This window comes from Ursus arctos, unplaced genomic scaffold (assembly GCF_023065955.2).
Source record: "Ursus arctos isolate Adak ecotype North America unplaced genomic scaffold, UrsArc2.0 scaffold_31, whole genome shotgun sequence".
Lineage (NCBI taxonomy): Eukaryota > Metazoa > Chordata > Mammalia > Carnivora > Ursidae > Ursus > Ursus arctos.
This window is the reverse complement of record NW_026622997.1, coordinates 1,875,592-1,896,314: the sequence shown is the minus strand read 5'-3', so window position 1 is coordinate 1,896,314 and position 20,723 is coordinate 1,875,592. Positions and strand designations below refer to the sequence as shown.

The 20,723-nt window shown below is 41.5% G+C and overlaps 1 protein-coding gene across 1 annotated transcript; it reads right to left on the bottom strand.

The window, feature by feature from the left end:
• Positions 1-3,626: 3,626 nt before the first annotated feature.
• Positions 3,627-18,746, bottom strand: LOC113264183 (olfactory receptor 2B6). The gene is given in 5 exon segments (XM_044388624.3): positions 3,627-3,723; positions 3,725-4,653; positions 9,804-9,829; positions 17,978-18,032; positions 18,699-18,746. Coding segments are annotated over 5 exon segments (1,155 nt in total).
• Between the last annotated feature and the right edge of the window lie 1,977 nt (positions 18,747-20,723).

Below are 20,723 nucleotides of genomic sequence, written 5' to 3'. Positions count from 1 at the left end.
TTAGAACCATATAGATAGTAATCAGAAAGACAATTGAATTTGTGTATTTGTGTGTAATTTAAATATAGACGTAATCACACTTATGTCCATTGTTCACATTAAATGTAACAATCATATTACCACAAATACACGTGCTTACTCAGTAGACAGTACGCTCTGACGGCCGGTCATTCTTAGTGCTGTGGCTCCCTGGAAGGGGAGCAGGTAAAGAAAATGCAAACCCACTGTTTGAGGTCCTTTTCTGGGAGAGGGCCTGGAAGGGGAGGAAAATTCTTCTCTACCCTCAAGGTCTTGCAGCTGGACTAAGAATTAAATCGACAGGAGGCAGATTAACAAAAGAAAAAAAAAAACCCAAAGTTTTATTACGTGCACATAGAGGCCCAATTATGAAATTTAGCCCTGAAGAAATGGCCGAGGCAGGCAGTGTTTATATATTTTAGACAGAGAGACAGTAAGTCTGTGAGGATTTGACAGGACAAAGAAAGCTTAACTTTGGGAACTTCAAGTAGTGAGAGATTCTAAACAGAATCTGGGCTCCGTCGTAATTAGTGAGAAGTAAGAAGGACTGTTTATACAGCCTTCTTGGCCCTAATTCCCCACCTCTGCTGAGAAGGTTGCCCGTCTACCTGCTGGTACAGGGAGGGTAACTTTCTGGGAGATATTTCCTGCTTTCAAGGGACGGAGGACGGTCAGACGGGCAGAGTGTCCTTCTTGCACAGACTGTTAAGTAATTTTTATTTAAAGTAACCAACGTGACAAAGTGGCCTGTCTGGGGCAGGGGTCCTCCGCTTGCCATTCACAGCGCTGTTCTAGTCTCATAGTGCACCTCTTCCAAGCTGAGTCCTGGAGCCAAAGCCAGCAATGAAGCCGATAATTAGGTACCTTGCTGGCAGGATGGTCCCAGGGGAGACGCTATGGGCCTCGCTCCGCTCATACTCCTACGAGCCTGTGTACGTGATGGGGTGAGCACCTCTGCACTGAGCTGTGCTCAGTTTCACCCACTTACTTACGGCTTCCACCTTTTAATTTTATCTTGACTTCCATAGGATGACCGGTTTCTCTCGGTTTGGTGTCCCTCTTAATCTAGTGTGGCTGTCATCTTTGAGTTCGTAGAAGTTCTTGGCAAGTGCATTTTCTAGTGGGACGGATGAATACAGTTCCTGTGACAGCGGTGCCTCCCTTCCAGACTGGTCGGGTTTTAGGAATCACCTTTCGAGGGAGGTTTGACAAGCAGATAGTGTAGAGGCCACTTTTGGACAATAGGCATGGACAACAGAAACCTGAGCAAAGCACAAGGGCCCACAGTGACCGTGGAGCTGAACGCAAACAGGCTCGTTAAGCAACCCGCCTGGAAATAGCCGTCAGCCCCAACTAACCGACGGGCTACTTACGACTAGGCACCGTTACCAAAAAGGGGGAAATTCCATAGGTACCCCAGACCTCCTCACTCTGCCCTGTGAGTGTGGGTCCTCACCGCTGCCTCAGGCAGAGTCTCTCCTTTGCTGTCCTGCCCACGGTGCCCTCGCAGGGTGTTGAGTAAACTTCTATCGTTCATTCTGCCCTGGGTGAATTCTTCACCTCCCGTGCTCCTGCCACACACACACCCCCCCCCCGGGGTCGCCTCAAAGGAGCAAATAGAATTGCTTTATCATCTTAGTCATTACTGCACATATTACACAAAACTATGAGAAGTGTGCAAATTCTTCTTAGAAATCGAGATACGTTATATGTATATAACATTCCCTAACAATATCAGTCTAGTACCTCCATAAAAATAGACTAAGCTAGTTTAGTATTTGTTGTTCTGAATGAAACCAAAATGGATTCTAGTTATTTATGGTATATAGTTTAAATAATGCATTAAATACATTTACTGATATATTAAATATATCTAATAGTATATTACATTAAATAACAAATAATATAGTACATAAAATTATATATTAAATCATTAACATGTATTTAAATAATAAATATATATTAAATTTATATTATCATATTTTAATATATAATGTATACTTTTAAAAGAATCACAAACTTATAGTAAAATATTTGTATATATATTTTGTATTAATTGTATTACTTCAAAGTTTACCATTATATCATGCATTGAATCAATTAGTGGCTCATTTTAAAAATGCAAAATACCTCGATTGCCATCACTCTGGTTTCACTGCTGTTCCTCACAACTCTTTAAAGATCACGGACATTGACTTTGAGTTCATATCAAAATTTATCTCTGGAAGTCCAGTATATTATTTATTCAGACTTCAAAATATGAATGCATTTTCTTTGGAGAATGTCCTTTCATACTTCAATCTATTCTTTTAGAGTTTTGCTTCCATTTTCCCTTTTAATTATATTTCTCATCCATGGAGATAAAAGATAGGAACTCAGCAAAACATCTTTTTTATTTTCAATATTAGCCCAGCAGTCTTTAAAATGTGGTCCCCTGATCAGCATTACGTAGGCGTTCATTAGATATGCAAATTTCCAGCCCTCTTTCTCACCCAGAAGTTAGAGAATCTGGGGGCAGGGTGTGGATTTTAAAGCCCTCCAGGTGGTTCTGACGCATTTTCAGAAGTTTGAAGGTCCATTACGTTGTGTTGTAATTATACTGAGGCAGAAAGGTATTATGCTGCTGTTGGAAGATCTTAAGAAGAAACATGCTAACTGCGTTTCTTAGTTCTTGTATTTTCTGTTTTTATGATATATTTAGTGGAAGAAAAAAATTGGGAAAAGAAGGATAGCGAAGAGGCAGTTAAGATGATTACAGTGTGACAATCGTAAATCCTAAGATCAACCAAATAGCCAGCTCACAGTGTCTAAGTGTTTTCCTCAGCCCTTTGATGAGCTCTGGAGGCCATGTGGAATTAGTATAAATTACAGTCTTCGCTACCTCAGGGGAATAACATGGAATTAATAAGCTTTGCTTCTTGCACGAGAAGAGTGTGTTAGACAAGTAATAGACCTTATATAACGTGCCATTTTCATGATTTAGACCGTAAGTGCTTTAGGATTTAAAAGGAGAGAGATAATATAGACAATAAGAGAATCATGAAAAACCTTTTTTCCAAAAACAATTATTTGAGTCAGGTCTAAAATGTAGCTACAGTTTTATTTGGGAGATGGACTAGAATAGGACAGTTTAATTGAGAAGCGGGAAGTAGAGAAGCAGGAGAATAGAAGATCTAGTGAAACCGTGGAAGAAAAATCACCGTGGGTTTTCGGACTATGTTGTTGTGGGGCTGGTGTTAATGACTTAAGCTGGGCTCTTCACCTTCTCTCTACAGGTAAGAGGAGGGGGCTGGGCATGGTTTTAGGGACTTCTGTCAAATCTCCTACACAAGTGGGGGTTGAGCCTGAGTGAACATATTTGCATGTGTATAAAAATGCCTTGTCTACTAAGCTTTTACTCTCGTCTCACATGAGTCTAACCCTTCCCCAAGTACACAATCCAGGGGTATAAAGCTTGAGATGTTAAATATTTTAAGGTCACACTATTTCAGGGGATCATAACAGACCAGTTCTTGGGACTCGTACAATGAATATATTTGAGCAGTAGAAAATAAATAAATTTTCTATCAATGACATTTTATTTGAGGAAGATCACTGCAATAGTTCTTTTAAGAGTAGTGAGAATAAGGTAACTTGGAGACAATTAAATTATTAAAATGCATAAACCTCAAGTCTTTAAGAAGGCCTGCCATTTGGGCATTCCTATTTCTTGATTAAGAAGATCTTCACAATCAACCTCTTAAATGCTCCCTTTACATCTTTGTTTCTAAGTGTGTATATCAGGGGGTTCAGCATGGGTGCGATGATCCCATAGAAGAGGGACACCATCTTTCCCCGGTCCTTGGAGGCAGGGGAGGGTGGCTGCAGGTACATGGAGATAGCAGTGCCGTAGAACAGGGACACCACGATCAGATGGGAGCCACACGTGCCAAACGCCTTGCGCCGGCCCTCGGCTGACCGGATTCTCAACACCGCTTGGGCAATGAAAGCATACGAGATAAGGATGAGCGTCACGGGTATTAAGAGAAATAGCACACTGATAAAGAACAGTTCAGCCTCGTTTGCTGTTGTGTCTACGCAGGACAACTTGAGCAGAGCAGGGACTTCGCAGAAGAAGTGATCTACTTCCCGGCGGCCACACAGCGGCAGCTGGAGGGTCCAGGTGGACTGTAGCACGGAGTTGCCGAAGCCACTAAGCCAGGACGCGGCTGCCAGCTGGAGGCACAGCCTTCGGTGCATGATAACTGAGTAGCGGAGAGGCCGGCAGATAGCTACGAACCTATCAAAGGACATGACGGCCAAGAGAAGACATTCAGTGGAGCCCAAGGCCAGGAACATGAAGAGCTGGGCCACACAGCCGCCATAACTGATCCCCTTCCTGCCGCTGCAGGTGTTTACCAGCATCTGCGGGACCGTGCTTGTGGTGTAGCAAAGGTCCAGCAGGGACAGATTGGTAAGAAAGAAGTACATGGGGGTGTGGAGTTTGGGGTCCAGCTGAGACACAAGAATTATTGTCAGATTGCCAAAGATAGTCAAGATATAGGAAACCAGGAAGACCACAAAGAGCGGGAGCTCCAGCCATGGTCGATCCGAGAAACCGAGGAGGATGAACTCCTGTGGGACGCTCTCGTTCACCTGGCTCTTCATCAGTGCTTCAGCTCTTTGTTCCCTGAAATATAAAAGCTCACAAGTTAATAAAGATTTTATTTATTTATTCGACAGAGATAGAGACAGACAGCGAGAGAGGGAACACAAGCAAGGGGAGTGGGAGAGAAAGAAGCAGGCTCATAGCGGAAGAGCCTGATGTGGGGCTCGATCCCATAACGCCGGGATCACGCCCTGAGCCGAAGGCAGACGCTTAACCACTGTGCCACCCAGGCGCCCCAAAAGCTCACAAGTTAATAAATGCATGTTTATTTACTGTCAATTTGTTATAATCACTTTGCTAAAAATTGACATAAATTACTACTGATGGCATTAATAATGTGAAAAATGTATTGATAAAAATATAAATATCTTTCCAAGTATTTAAAAAGTGCTTCTATGTTTATAACAGTGTCTTCGCAAAATGAATTGCCAAATTTTTAAAGCACGTCTTCAGTTTCCATATTCACGGATTGTATCCTTTGACCTTGTGTTATTTTGCAAGTTCGTTGTCCTCACTTCTTTCTGCCTCGATGCCTGCTCCTAGTTAGAAGTTGGCATAGTTCTGGGGGCCTGGGCAGCTCAGTGGGTTAAGCATCTGACTCTTGATTTTGGCTCAGATCATGATCCCAGGGTCGTGAGACGAAGCCCAGTGCCAGGCTCCATGAATGTGGAGTGTGCTTGAGATTCTCTCTCTCCCTCTCCTTCTGCCCCCCCACCGACCCACTCTAAATAAATAAATAAATAGATAGATAGATAGATAGATAGATGATAGATAAACAAATAAAATAAAAAAAAATAAGTTAGCATTGTTCCTGTCATTGGAATTTATTCTAATTTCTCCTTAATGCCAGTGAAATTCCCTTTTTGTGCAAATTAGTTAAAATTGTTTAAATCCCACTCCTCCCACCCTGAGAAAAAATGTGGACGGTATCTAGCAAGTTATCAGCCACAATTCCAGGAGATAGATCCTTTTACTTTTTAGAAGCTCAGAATTCATACAGGATTTTTTAATATAAGGAACTTGAAGTGTAGCAGGCCTGGGATCACACCTTGCCCAACGAGTCCCGTTACCCCTGTTTCTTATCCTCTGAGCTCCAGTCTCGTCATTTGTAGAGTGAAAATGATGATGCTTTCCTACGTTGTCTTGATGTGAGACACAGACAGGCACGCCCTTCAATCTGGACGCTGACCCCCAGAAACAGAGCAGTGTGGATGAAAGGACTTGAGTGATTCGGGGCCTCCGACGTGCTCAGAGAGGAATTACTTATGGTTTTTAGAATGTGAAATTTCCTAAGGTTGCCCATTGAAAGCTTCCCATTTCCTCCTTAACCCCCAAACCATCAACCTGAATAACGGCGACCCTAGTAACCACCTGCTGTGAAGTACGCGTGTGATTTTTAGTGTGAACTGCCTGGCCCGTAGAAACATAGACATGTTCGGGAAAGGATGGTAGTGATGTGGAAATTCTGAGATGCTTTGGGCAGAAAGTACTCACAGCCTTGCATTTCCTAGAGATGTGAATGTGTCCGTTCTACCTGCTAAAAATGATTCATGCCAAAGAAATCTTAACAGGATACTTGAAATTATTTCATTATTTTATCAATATCATAATGTAAATTTTTCATTATTATTCTTGCACATCAAAATGTTAGCAATGTGTATTTTAACTTTGTTTTATGTATTCTATGGACTATTAGTTCTCCCTCAATATCCCCTTTCTCTCAGCTGATAAAGTTGAGATACATAGTCATAGATATAGATATTGAAATGATGTTCAAATGTATCTTTAAGTGAAAGAGGGTGGTTATTGAACATTTGTGTAGTATGACCCCATTAATTAAAAAAAAAAAAAAAAAGACATTATGGAGGCGCCTGTGTGGCTCAGTCAGTTAAGCATCTGCCTTTAGTTCAGGTCATGATCCGGGGTCCTGGGATCGAGCCCCACATCGGGCTCCCTGCTCAGCAGGAAGCCTGCTTCTCCCTCTCCCTCTGCTGCTCCCCCTGCTTGTGCTTTCTCTCGCTCTTTCCTGCTCTTTGTCAAATGAATAAATAAAATCTTTAAAAAAAAAGTTATATATAAAAATATACACACACACACACATACACATATACACACCCATATATATAATACACACACAGACAAGTACTACAATGTGAATTAAAAGTTACCTTGAAGAACACAGGAAAAAGTATTACCCCTGGGAAATGGGGATGGGTGAGAGTAAAATAGGCTTTATGTGTAAGTTTAACTGTTTTTTGTTCTGATTTAAATAAGCAGACATTACTCTTGTGACACATTTTCTTAAATATCCCCACTCACCAGTGTGCTCTGTAGTTTACTCTCAGACTGGCCTTGCTTTAGTTTGAGACTTTGATCCCCATGAGGGTACAAATCTTCATAAGAATTTTTTTTGAACTCTTCATACTTTCTTAAAATTAAGTCTGAATTTGCAAGGAGCTTCTCTAAAAGAAGTGTGTGTGTGTGTATGTGTGTGTATGGGGGGGTATTTTGTATTTCGTTGGCCAAAAAGCATTGCCCAGGATTTAAGAATCAGGCAAAATAGTAAAAACGGCACCATGGAAAGACAGATTTCACATACATCACAATTTCCCTGAGTTGCACAACTGTTGAACAGATCTCTTCAAGTCCATATAATTGGGGTGAAGAAATGCCCCAGTTTACGTTTACCCAGGACTGCGGAGGTCACCCCCGCTGTCCTGTTTCTGAGAAAGCAGTCTCCACTCTCAGAAGTGCCCCGGTTTGGGTAGGTGTAAGTTCTCCCCAACCATGATACCGAGCAGTGAGCAGGAGACGCGTCATCCCTGAGACACATCCCTGTGTTTTGTCCTTCACATGGGCCATTAGCCCCCCGACCAGCCGTAGACCTGGTGTGTCTTTCTCCAGCTCAGCCGGAGACTGGAACAGCCATGTGTAATGAAGATGACGCAACAAAGGAATCAGTTCATTCTTTCTTAATCCGCTGACTCCCTCACTCTGAGATTCAGTACTTACAAAAGTAATCAACTGCTTTTATCAGCAATGTAACATTCTAGTTCGTGCGTAATGTCGTATGTGACATCCTCCCGGGCTTTCTGTGGTCAGTGAGAGCACAAGGAAGGGGAAACTACTTCTCCAGCAGACAGCACGGGCGTGGAATCGGGAGTAACAAGGATGGGCCCGAGAGCAGTTAGGGAAGATGTCTGATGGATCTGAGAGCACCCAGTTCTTATACTCTGCTTTACTCATCTTTCTTTCTTTCTTTCTTTCTTTCTTTCTTTCTTTCTTTCTTTCTTTCTTTCTTTCTTTCTTTCTTCTCACTCATCTTCCAAACACACAGTAACCTCAAAGGTTTATCCCCTCTTAAAAGCATATCTTTAGATGAAATAGTTATAATATCATTTAGTATTTTAGAAGGGTTTTCCCCCCTAGGAAAAGCACAGAGTTATTAGATAGATAATATTGCATGAATGAAAGAAAACACCTTGAAACAATTTCAACCATATCTATATTCCAGGAAACCTAATTATTTTCATGTCAAATTCTTTTTATTATCATATTTGTTTCTAAAATAATGCCACATCATTGACTCAATTTCTTTTCTTTCTTTCTTTCTTTCTTTCTTTCTTTCTTTCTTTCTTTCTTTCTAAGCGGCTCCGCTCCCCGCATGGGGCTTGAATGCAAACCTCATGACTGAGAGTTGATGCTTTACGGACTCAGCCTACCAGCCAGCCCTGACTCAATTTTTTCTATCACTTTTAGATTTGGCCTCCTTCGTGAGCCTCCCCACGTACTGGTCTCTTTCCTTTGAACTCCCAGTCGACTTCTGTCTGTAGGTGGGCTATAACACTTTCCTCTTCTCGGTTTGTCTTATTACTTACGTATCTTTACGCATCTTGTCTACATCTTACGTTCGTATCTTGTATGGGTCGAATCTACCCTCCTAGCTCCTTGAAAGTTAGGACCCACCGTTGCTTCATCTTAGTGCCTGGTAGCAACTGACAGCACATTCTAGCAACTCAAGAAATTATGCACAGTCTTCTGTGCACCGAAGTGTGTTAGACCCTGAGGATACACAGGAACAAGAGATAGCTCTTAGTGTAGAGGAGTCTATGGTCTTCTGGGGATATATGTATGTACAGGAAAAAAGAGCAGCAGGTGTTCGTGAGTTTATGATTTTCAACACTTAGACTCATCTTCATGTCTATGAGTTTTTTAAAAATGAGTTTCCCTTGTCATGTATAATTTTTAAAATACTCTTTATGGAAATAGTTTTATTTTGGCATGAATTCAAATCAAAGGACAACTTCATCCACACCAAATGGGCTCCACGGCTTTGGGAACTCAGCACGACCCTTCTGTCTGGATTCTGTACCTCCGTGCCCACTGCCGGTTCTCCTCAAGAAGAGGGCGTTCCGTGTGCAGGTCTCCCAAACCGGACGCAGGCCCACGGACGGTGTCGGGATAAATTACGTATCAGTCTATTATTCCTGTGATTTTCAGATTTTTATTTTTACTTTATTATTTTATTTTTATTATTTTTTTCCGCTTTTACTCCCATGAGACCCTGTGAAGAGCACTGAGTCAGTGGGCTGTCTTCCAGCTCTGCTCTAAAGTCCCCACCCCAAGCTGCGACAGTACCAGCAGCAGATTTGGGGAAGGAAAGTCTATACAGTTGGATTAACTAATATCTAACTGAGGGCTACCAAACAAAACTTAATGTAGCCTGTGCGGTTTTCATGTTAAGTCTTACCATCCTTCTTTCCTGTCTCTGTTTCAGACAATTAAGTCTTTTTAAAGGGTGCTAAAGCCTCAAGAACACAAAACAGGAGCTCAGTAACTATCGCAGAAAGTTTAAAACCAGCATGGGGGTGGCGGGGAGCAAATCTCCAGAGCTTGCCTTTCCCCCTCCAGCAGATCTGGGCCAAAGCATGTATCTATTTCCATTAGAAAGTGCTACAGTTAGTGCCTCTTGTTTCCTCTTTGTCATTACGTAACAGACTTTCAAATGTAGTTCGCATTTTCAGAGAACTATGCTCTAGATGGTGGTGTTGCATCTTGTTTTGTCAAAAAGCTGTCATAATCAAGCCTCGGCATCTTGAAATTGACAGCATTTTAGAATTAAGAAAAGATTATAGGCATACGTGTGATTTTCCGTTTTCTTGCCTGAAAGCTTTTGACTTCAGAGCATCACCTTTGCTGATTCTCTGTTTCTGTTACTGTTACACACATGTCAACATTCTACTATGTTTCTAAAGGAATGGAAAACAATGGGCAACTCCAGTTCACAAAAGAGATTTTTCCTTAAAAACGTGCGTGAATGATCTTGTAAGGAGACGAAGAAGATTGTTCTTTCCCAACAATGGATTATTTCATAAAGTGAGGGCCTTTGAGCAAAATTAAGGAACTTCGGTTTACCTCTGCGTTTTAAATATGTCAAAGTACATAGAATTTTATTTTATAAAAGTGCATTGCTCTATCTCAGGACTGCTTCTTGTGAATTTAGCTGGTGATAGAGAAAGAATGAAAACCGAGAGCTGGACACATAGTGGGCTCACTACTTACCCCTCAATGGAATGTACTTAAATATGAAAGTGATTTGTAAATGCCCATTTTGTATGCTGCAGTACCAACACAAAATGTCATTATTCCATGAACATTTCTACGACCTAGTTTTAGATATTTAGTAGGAAAGACTCAAGTTAATTCTTAGGATAATAAAAGGTAGATTCCTTTAGGGAGGAATTATTTAAAACCACATATAGCTATAATATATTTCCTATTGGATCAGCAAGTATATTTGCTAGAAAACTGGACTATGATCTGAGGGAGGGGTGTGTGTGTGTGTGTGTGTGTGTGTGACAGGAGAGAGCCAGTGAGTGAGCTCTGGGCTATTCGTGCATCCCGCATCAACAGAAGCTGTAAAGAGCAAAATAGTCTATAAATTCCAAGCTGACCCTCCTGAATTGAATTAAAATTTTTGCAATGGGGACATTTGGCCACATGAAATCAGCCTAGGGAGTTTTTCAACAACAAGAAAGGCAATTGGTTTAAATATCTCAAAATAGCACAACTGGCAACAAGTATATAATTTCTGAAGTAATTGGCTAATTAACTGAAAACAAAAGTTGAGCAGTGGCTAAAGCTTGTCCAACTTTCAAAAAATGAAAGAATGCATAGAAATGCACTCATCTCTGGGGCTTTGAACGTTACCTTCATAAACGCTTCTAGCTCATCCAATTTGTAAAGCTAAATATAAATTTCAATTCACAGGAGAACTTTTTAGTGTTTTTATTGCTTGTTTTAAAAAATTAATATAAAATCTTAGGGCATGCTTCTTAAAATTTTAGAATATCTTCACTTTTTTTTTTTTTTAAGATTTTATTTATTTATTCGACAGAGATAGAGACAGCCAGCGAGAGAGGGAACACAAGCAGGGGAAGTGGGGGAGGAAGAAGCAGGCTCCCAGTGGAGGAGCCTGACGTGGGGCTCGATCCCAGGACCCTGGGACCACACCCTGAGCCGGAGGCAGACACTTAACGACTGAGCCACCCAGGCGCCCCTAGAATATATTCACGTTTTAAAAATGTCTTCTTACCCTCTTCCCTCCCTCAGAATATCCGTAATGTAGATCACACCTTAGGAAGCCTGGCAGTTATGTCTCAAGGCCACTGTGTGTTTCACTTCTGATATCGTTTTATTGTCTCAAAATTCATTATTTTCCTGCCCACACATTCCCAGCCTCCATCTCACAGACTTTCTCCCCATACGTGTCGATCTCCTCTGTGCTGTTGTGCCAGAAGTTTCTCCTGAACCAGAGCCCTCTCTAAACAGTGTCTCCATCTGACCTCAGCCGAGTAATTCCTCCTAGAGGCTGCAAGTAATCTGAATTCTGATGCATATTCTCAATGTTAGGACTGAAGTAATTGCTAACGTCTAAAACAAACAAACAGAAGCCTCAGTTCTTATCTGCATCTCTGAACTTGTATCGGACACGCTCCTGATCGCTCTCCTGCTTACGCACAAGTCTGTTGAGGCCCTAAAGATCACCGAGCAGATGCCTCTGCTTTTGAGTAAAGCCCAATGCGCAGCATCTCGCGGTAATGTTATTCTCACTTTGAGTGGCAAGCGTTCAACTGGGCAGCAAAACAGAACATTTTGATTTTGTGAGATACCAAGGGGATTGGAAAGGGAGCACATCTGGGTTGAAACCTGCGTTAACAGAAGGAGCATTTTGGAAGCAGCTGATGGGATATCAGCAAAACTTTATCTGCGATCATCTGGGAATGTCTTAACCCATAGTTCAGAATATTTGCCCAGATGAATACATATCATCAGCTCCTTTTAAACCTGTGCATTGGTGGACCTTCTATCTGTCATCGCTCTGTTGCATTCTCCCCTCCCCTGTCTGAGCCTGAACGTTCAAAAAGATAAGGTATGACAGAGCCTTAGAAGCATCTCTATAAGCTACCTATGAGGGAGCAAGAATTTTAGTCCCAAACCTGCCAGAGGTCGTTGCATAATTCGGCAAGTAAGTTAATGACTTTGGATGTCAGTTTTATCTCTGGTAACCTACGGGGTTGGTATTTCCCATCAGCATAAAAACTGTTTACTTTTAAGTTTTCTCGAATTATCTCCTATGCCTCAGAGATAAGCTTCCAAATATCACATAGATGCCATCTTCTTGCTGGAGTATAAGGAAGAATACTAGGAATAATTTTTCATACAGCTAATGCATTGTATCTTGGCTTAAGATGATTTACAAAGAAGTTTATTTAAAAAAAGTTTTTCTTGTTTATGAATGATTAATTTTGCAGGCAGACTGAATTTATGTCCTCAGAGAAGTTATTTGCCCAAAGTCTTAGAGCTAGTAAGTAGGAGACTGACCTGCACTAAAGTTCTTTTTTTCCGTAGAGATTACAAACAATATTCAAAATAACATTATATATAAAAGTTCATAGAAGCTTAAGTGGAATGAATCATATTTATCCCAGCAGATAATTCGGTCTTTGCTGAGATGTGAAATATAAACAGGCTATGAGATGAGTGCTTAGAACATTCAAATTTTACTAAGTATAAGTAATATTATACTCAGTATATAAGTATATTACTAAGTAATACTAAATAAATTTATTAATTTTTAAAAAAGATTTTATTTATTTGACAGAGAGAGAGAGCACAAGCAGGGGGAGCAGCAGGCAGAGGGAGAAGCAGGACTCGATCCCAGGACCCTGAGATCATGACCCAAGCCGAAGGCAGACGCTTAAACAACTGAGCCACCCAGGAGCCACAAATTTAGTAATTTTTTTGAAATGTATTCTACTTACCTCCATTTTAAGCGTTGGAGACAGATCCATTTATCTTTGTGTCCAAGAGGCTTGAATTCAAACAGAATTAAAGTTCACCGGTACAGTGACATCTTCATAAATTACTTGGTTGTGTAACTGGTTTGATGACATTAAGTAGGCTTCTTCTAGTTACACTCCATGTAAGTCACGAGGTCCCGTCCAGGGTTAACTGGAAGATAAGGACGAGCAGCACAGACGACCAGAGTGTGGCGTTCAGGTAATTCCTCACTTGGAATGAGGGCATCAGCTGCTATTTTCAGAGGGGTTTTCCTAACCAGTTTTGCAAAGTGGATAGAAGTACGTATGGTGTCTTTGCTCTACCAGCATTGGTGTTTGTTTTGGTTTCTGGCGGAAACCTCAAACACTGAATTGCAAACCTCTTCCCCCATAGTTTATGTAATTAGCCACATACCCAATGGGAAGGGAGAGAGAAATCTTTGAAGTGATATTTCTCTTTGCTCTCGATTTGCTCAGCAAACTTCCTCTAGAGAGCAGATCCTCAACTTTTTCTAAGACAGAAGTAATGACAATGGGGACTAAAGTACCCAAGAAAGTTTGATTGTTTTGCTGTTGAACTGGGATTCGTTTTCTTTTCTCCGCTACTCGCTGAGTTCTCTAAAGGCATGCAGTGACTTCTATCAGGAATTCTTTATTCCATGTGTAAATTCTCTAAATGGACCTCTGTGTAATTTATCTTAAGAAAACTGCTCATTAGCTTGATTTATAATATATTTTACATAAAGTAGTCTTACAAATTAACATAGAACCACTATATTCACCTTATCTTGCATGGATTTTAAAATTTCTAGGCTTAATTACTAAGCTCTTCTTCAACTCGAGAGTGCATAGATTGTCTTGTAAGATTTAAATTTTTTATATTGCAATATTTAATCCAGCCAGAATATATATTTATTATTCATGTACTATAACAGGCAGGCTCATTTCAATTTCTTTTCCAGATGAATAGATTTGGAAGACATATATTTGTAATTCTGAAAAATTATTAGGATCTATTAAATAGACAAAACGACAAGCTTTTAACAAATCTGAAGAATTTAATGGAAGATGGTCCTGAACAATGCGGGAAGTTAGGGGTGTTACTCATTGCAGTCAAATATCCACCCATAACTTTTGATCCCCCCCCAATTTAACCACTAATAACCCACTGTTGACTGGAAGCCTTATTGATAACATGAATAGCCCATTAGCGCACATTTTATATGTCATATGTATTATACACTATATTCTTACAATAAAGCTGGAGGAAAGAAAATGTTAGAAAAATCGCAATAAGGAGAAAACACATTTACAGGACTGCACCGTATTTACTGAAAAAGAATCATGGGTAAGTGGACCCCACATATTTCAAACGGTCATGTTGTTCAACGGTCACCTGTTTTAGGAATAACTATAGTTGCAACCAATGACAAGGACTTCTTCGCATACTAATTGCTAGCTGTTGTTTCTAAGTCATTCGTGCACAGAGCTACATGATAGATATTTTAAAACTTAAGAGTTCATATTCCCTTCGGATGATGTTATCTTCCTGCAGACAAGGTTCACCTTTTGTTTTGCCAGGCGGACTGGGACGTTGAGCACATTCACTCTGACAGGGCCCAAGCTGGGTCAAGACAGACCTGCCATATTGGAAAGTTTGTTTTGTTTTGTTTTTTAGATTTTATTTATTTGTGAGAGAGCAGGTGTGAGCAGGAGCTGGTGGGGAAAGGGCAGGGAGAGAGGGAAGGGGATGGGCAGGGGCAGAGGGAGAGGGAGAAGCGGGCTCCCCGCTGAGCAGGGAGCCCAATGTGGGGCCCCATCGATGGTGACCTGAGCAGAAGGCAGACACATAACCCACGGAGCCACCCAGGTGCCCCTCATTATCTCTGTTCTTACGGATAACAGCACTCGAGGTCTTTCAACTGAGAGACTAGTGCAGTAACCTCTGGGTTAGTCTTAAACTGAACTAACTCCTCAGTACCGTAAGATTGTTGGAAAGTCAGCTGTGTTTTTCAGGGGTGTTGGACAAACCTTTTAAATTTCCTTCCCTTCTTAACTTAAAGGCTTGCTTGTCAAATACCTCGAGGGAAAACTCCCTTGCATTTCAGGCCCTCAATTCATTTTTGTCACATTAACTAAAGAAGAATGACAAATTTCTGGGTTTTTTCCTTTCTTCCCTACTGTCGGTCCTTTTGCTAGCTGCGTAAGTCATCAGCTTCTTGCTGGAATCCAGACTGAGCAGTCCCCGGGGAAACCCCCCCCCCCAGCCCACTTCACACTTCTTCGTTCCGCGGAACAGCAAACTGAACACCCATGAACTCTCCTGTCTTTGTTGCTTTAGTAGCTCTCTGATATTTTACACAAATAATTTTTTGTATTTGTTAGGGCTTTTCTAGTTCTTGACTTCTGAAAGTTATTCAATTTTGCCCAGAAGCAGAATTCTTGATTCAGATTTGAGCTAAATTTGTAATAAACAGCACATTTTTGCTGGTGTGGTTGGCTTCAGTTGAGGGGGACTTAACATGAAACTGGTCAAATTCGATCTTCCTACGTCCCTCTCTGGCACAGGCATTGTCTCTGAGAAGGATCCTAGCAATGTGTGCCCATAAAATCATGTTTTTGTAAAATTTCCAAAAAATATCTTATCCGTAATTAGTCAAGGCCACTCTCATTTCCACTCCAACTTCCCTCTTGAGGCAGGGGGGAAGGCAGAGTAGGGAGACAAGCTGAGCGAAGTACAGCCATTTTGGTTTTAGGCTGACCCTTAACTTGAAAGTCAGCAGGTCACAAAAAATGTCACAAGACGTGACTCAGGGAAAACCGTAAGACCCCACTCTCTCAGGCAGTAGAAGCCACAAAGCTGGACATTCTTAAAATTGCTCCTTGTGGGTAATTCCACGACCCTAAGAAAATGGAAACATGAACTGCCCAATATAATGATAAACCAAAGCTAGAGAGTAAGCCCCTCCCTATACTATTAGCTAATTTTAAAAAACGAATAAAACCCTTCTTTAGAGACAAAGAGGGGTCCTCCTCCCTCTCTGGGAAGAAAGACCAGTACTTTGCAGTCAAGTATCTCCTCTCTTCCTTCTGTACTTAATAAAGCTTTGTCCCTTTCTCTACAGGCTTGTCCTTGAATTCCTTCTCACACAAAGTGAAGAACGCTCTTGGCCCTGGGCCTGGGACCCTCCCCCTCAGGGCCTCAGCCCGCCTGACAGATTCCGACATGGTTCTCACGCCAGTTGGTGATGAAGCAGCTGTGAGACTTCCTGTCACCTGACTCAGGGAAAGCTGTTTTGGGGACCCGGTTCTGTGGCTCACGGTGACTCGTGTGTATAGCTTGGGTATTGTCTGGCCTCCTGGTGTAGGTCACACGCAGACTTCAGACTGGGCTGACTGGCCAGCGTCCTGTTGTAAGGTGCGGGGCAGGCTGTGGAATTACCCACAAGATTCCTGAGGATGCCAGTAGGTGGGGAAGCCATGACACCGAGCTCCAGCCTCAGAGTGCGAGGCCGTGGGCACTGTAAGGACTCCCAGTTAATGACCGGGGATATTTTCAGAGCCGTAAAAAAGAATCCCAGCACAAGTGAATACAAAGAATTTTTTCAAAGAGTTGGTAAAGCTCCGCTCTCATCTGGAAAGTTTTGCAATGGTCACATAAAACAAGTGAGAAATTACAGATCCCTGAGATGTAGAGACAAAGGGCACCTTCCATTGTCGTCTTTGAATTTGTTTATTATTTTAAAAAATACTTTATTTATTTCAGAGAGAGCAGAGTGAGAGGGAGCATAAGCAGAGGGGAGGGGCAGAGGGAGAAACAGGCTCCCCGCTGAGCAGGGAGCCCAATGCAGAGCTCAATCCCAGGACCCTGACACCAGGACCCTCAGCCCGGGGCCCAAGCCAAAGGTAGATGCTTAACAGACTGAGCCACTCAGGTGCCCCTGAATTTGTCTATTAAAAAACTACAGAAAAGCTGTCAGGCAAATTAATGAATGAAATTTGAAAACAACAACAACAACACAAAACAGTAGGTCTGAGTACAGAAATCATTGAAATTACATTTTCTTCAGATAAAATGTGAATAGAAATAGTGAATAGGATCTTGGATTTTTTTGATGTTCCAAGTAACAAAAAGACATGAATCAAAGAGCATATTTGAAAGTAATTTGCATTTTTGGTATTTGAGGAAAATACCGATGTCAATGAGGCTAACGTATCAGTAGTAAAACGTTGCTACAATAGATACATTGGGACGGCTGTGAGAAAATGATGAATGAAGTGCTATTGTGTTATGTTATTCACAAGAAAACTTGAAACACTCCCAAATCTGAAACACATGTAAAAATGGAAATGAACACAGGTTTTCCCCAAATGTGAACAATAGTAAATATTTATAAGCCTTCTTGATAATGAGTGGTGAAAGCAATGGGAAATTTGTACACTATTTCTATTAACTTATAACAAGTAAAATTCCATCAACCCCAGCACGCTGAAGGATTCAATTACCTCTCTAGTCTCTCTATAAGAAATCGTAACATGAAGTCATTTTTACAATAAAAAAAAAGGAAAAGTAACTAAGGAGTTCTCATCCATAAACTAGGAGCAGAGAGCATAGATGTGTATCAGGCAGTTAATTTTAAAATGATATATTATTTTTTTAGATTTGGTGATGTCAGGGAAGAAAATATTTTCCTCTGTCCTCTTATGTTCAGTCACTGAGGGCACATACATTAAATTAACAAAAGACATATTAACATGAGAAAAGACACACAATTTTTATTAACATTCTAACGCATAGGAGTTCCGAGAAGTGAAACTCAAAGCAGCAGCCAGACTCAGGGCTTATACATCATTTCAACAAAGGACAGGGCGTTTGGGCTTCAAGGGACAATAGATTGTGGAAAAGCGACTAGGAAGTATATGGAAGAAACGGAATATAAGGGCTACTTCAGTAAAAAGACTGGCTTACGTAGACTCGTGTCAATGCGCAGTCTGTCTCCTGTGGTAAGAGCAGCTCTATCTTCCTGGTATGGAAAAGAGGACACCTTCACTAGGGAAACACATGCCCAGCTTTTAGACAGAAAAGGCGAGGGCAGAGAACTTTTCTTGCTTCTGCTGATTCTCATTTGTCTTCGGCTAAAAATAATCCCTGTGCCAAACTGACATTTTTTTTAAGATTTATTTATTTTAGAGAGAAAGAGAGAGAGCACCGCGAGCGTGTGCTGGGGCAGGGGCAGAGGGCAAGGGAGAAAGAGTCTTAAGCAGACTCTGTGCTGAGTGTGGGGCTTCATCTCATGACCCTGAGATCACGACCTGAGCTGAAACTAAGACTCAGACACTAAACCAACTGAGCCACCCGGCACACCTTAAAATGACATATTTTAGAGTAGTATATATCCTGCCTGCATTCAGTGGTGATAATGATATTTATCTCCTTTTAGAAATAGGTAATTTGTGTGATTACTTCTCTAATTCTAAATACATATTAATTATTATATCGAATACTTATTTATTATTTTGTATTTATTTTATTAAAGACAACCTCCAAGATTGTGTAAGCTTCAAGCTTCCCTAAACCTGGATAGGCTCCTATACAGTACAAACGCGGGACTGAAAGTAGCAAGGACTGTTTTCCAACTACAGTAGAGGGAGATGGTTCTAGAATTTTCTTTCTGGCCCCAGAATCTTACCGACTCAGGCAAAGGCAGCGTGAGACAGCACACACTCTCCCTTGTCATGTCGGTTCTGCATGGTGATTCTGGGAGTTGCTTCTGCAAGCAGCATAAGGCATGCTCAGGAGCGTGTGGATTTTCTAGCACTTCCGGATAACTCCTTTATTTAAGCGAACCTAAAGGAATTATTTTGTTAGTAGTTGGGAAGCCTTCTCCATATGGTAATCAGTGCCGGAAATGGTTGCAGGTATCTGACCCTCAGAGATACGGTGACCTAATTTGGGATATCTGACTTGAGCCACAGCCCGTAGAGACTGGGAAGCATTAGAGAATGGGAAATAGGTATGAAGTGAAACGTTGGGGTTTGGGAGCAAACAGTCAAGAATTCTTGAGATGTCTTTGGTGCAAAAAAGGGTGGTTTTACTAAAGCAGGGGGACAGGAAGGATCAATGGGCAGAAAGGGCTGCACTGGGGTTGTGAGGAGTGGATAATTACATACTTTCAAGTTGGGACAGGGTATAGTGTAAGTCTCTAAGGAATTTGGAAGCAAGGTTTCCAGGACCTTGAAGGATGAGCTGTTGTTAGGAAAAGGTCATTTACTACTGTCTAGTAAGTCTAGTAAATTCTTAGTCATGAGACCCTTCAGATGTGTATCAGTGGGCCATGTGCTGGGAGGACAATCCCTAACATATACCTTTTTGGGTGGGTGGAGATAGAGGAAGTTTCCAAAGGGATTTTTACAGGATCCTGGAGGTCAGGCTAAAGTCAAGCTAAGGTTGCCTTTTGCTTCTAGCTAAGTATTAACATTGTGGCAGCTGAGCTCCCAGGGGAAGATCACCCTGCCTGTCTCAAGGCAATGGGCTGTAAGTTACACGAAGTTTAACTTTTTCCTTTTGCCTTTGTTCTTCACAGCAGGTAGAGGACAGTCTTTAGGGGTGAAAGAAACATCTTAAGTTACTTCCTGTGGTATCTGGAATGAAGCTTTGCATTCAAGGCTCTGTTGCTGTATCAGATCAGGATGGTAGGCACAGGGACACCAAGGCTGAAGTTCGGGAGAGTTCCTTGCAAGTGTTTTGGAGAACTTAAATAAATACTACTACAGTAAGGGAAGAAAAAATAAGATGAAAATTGAGAGGGAGGCAAACCATAAAATGCACTGAATTCTAGAAAACTGAGGGTTGCTGGAGGGGAGGAAGGTGGGGGGATGGGGTAACTGGGGGATGGGCGTTAAGAAGGGCAGGTGATGTAATGAGCACTGAGCACAGGGTGTTATATGCAACTGATGAATCACTGAACTCTAGCTCTGAAACTAATAAAAAACCAACCAACCAAACAAAATAAATAAATAATACTACAAGCTCAAGGCTTCAAATAATCAGCTCAAATCATGATCAGAGAACCAAGATTTTTTAAAAATAAAAGATTGTCCTAAGGCAGTCTTTTATTTCTTGTCATTGTAGGGCTAAATATAAAAAAATAAGTTGCAAAGAATGATCCTGTGGGTTTCTGAATCAAATTCTAAATCAAATTCATGTAATAATGTACATTTGGTCTTAGGACCCAGTTCCCGGCATAAGAACTTCTAAAACCCTAGGAATTTCCTGAGTGATGGCAATGAAAAGAGCCTTTTGTTATTCATAATAAACTCCTTTCGATCATACCTGCATTTATTATGCTGAGTGACCCTGCGTGGGGCCTAGGCGCTTCAAGACGGGTGTTGGGTGCAGGAGGAACCAGCCTCCGGATTAGAGGGTTGGAAGTTTCAATGCCACATCCCGACCTCCAGAGAAGGAGATGGGCTGGGGATTGAGTTAGTCGCCAGTAGTCAATGATTTAATCCACTATACCTAAACGCCTGGGGTTTGGAGAGTTTCTGTGCACGTGAACACAGGGACAAGGGGGGAGGAGGCACACTCAGAGGCGAGGGGAAGCTCTCACCCCCTCCCCCATACCTTGTCCTATGCATTTCTTCCAATTGGTTGGTCCTGAGTTGTGTCCTTAATACTAAGCCAGTCACAGTAGCTAAGCTGCTCTTCTGAGTTC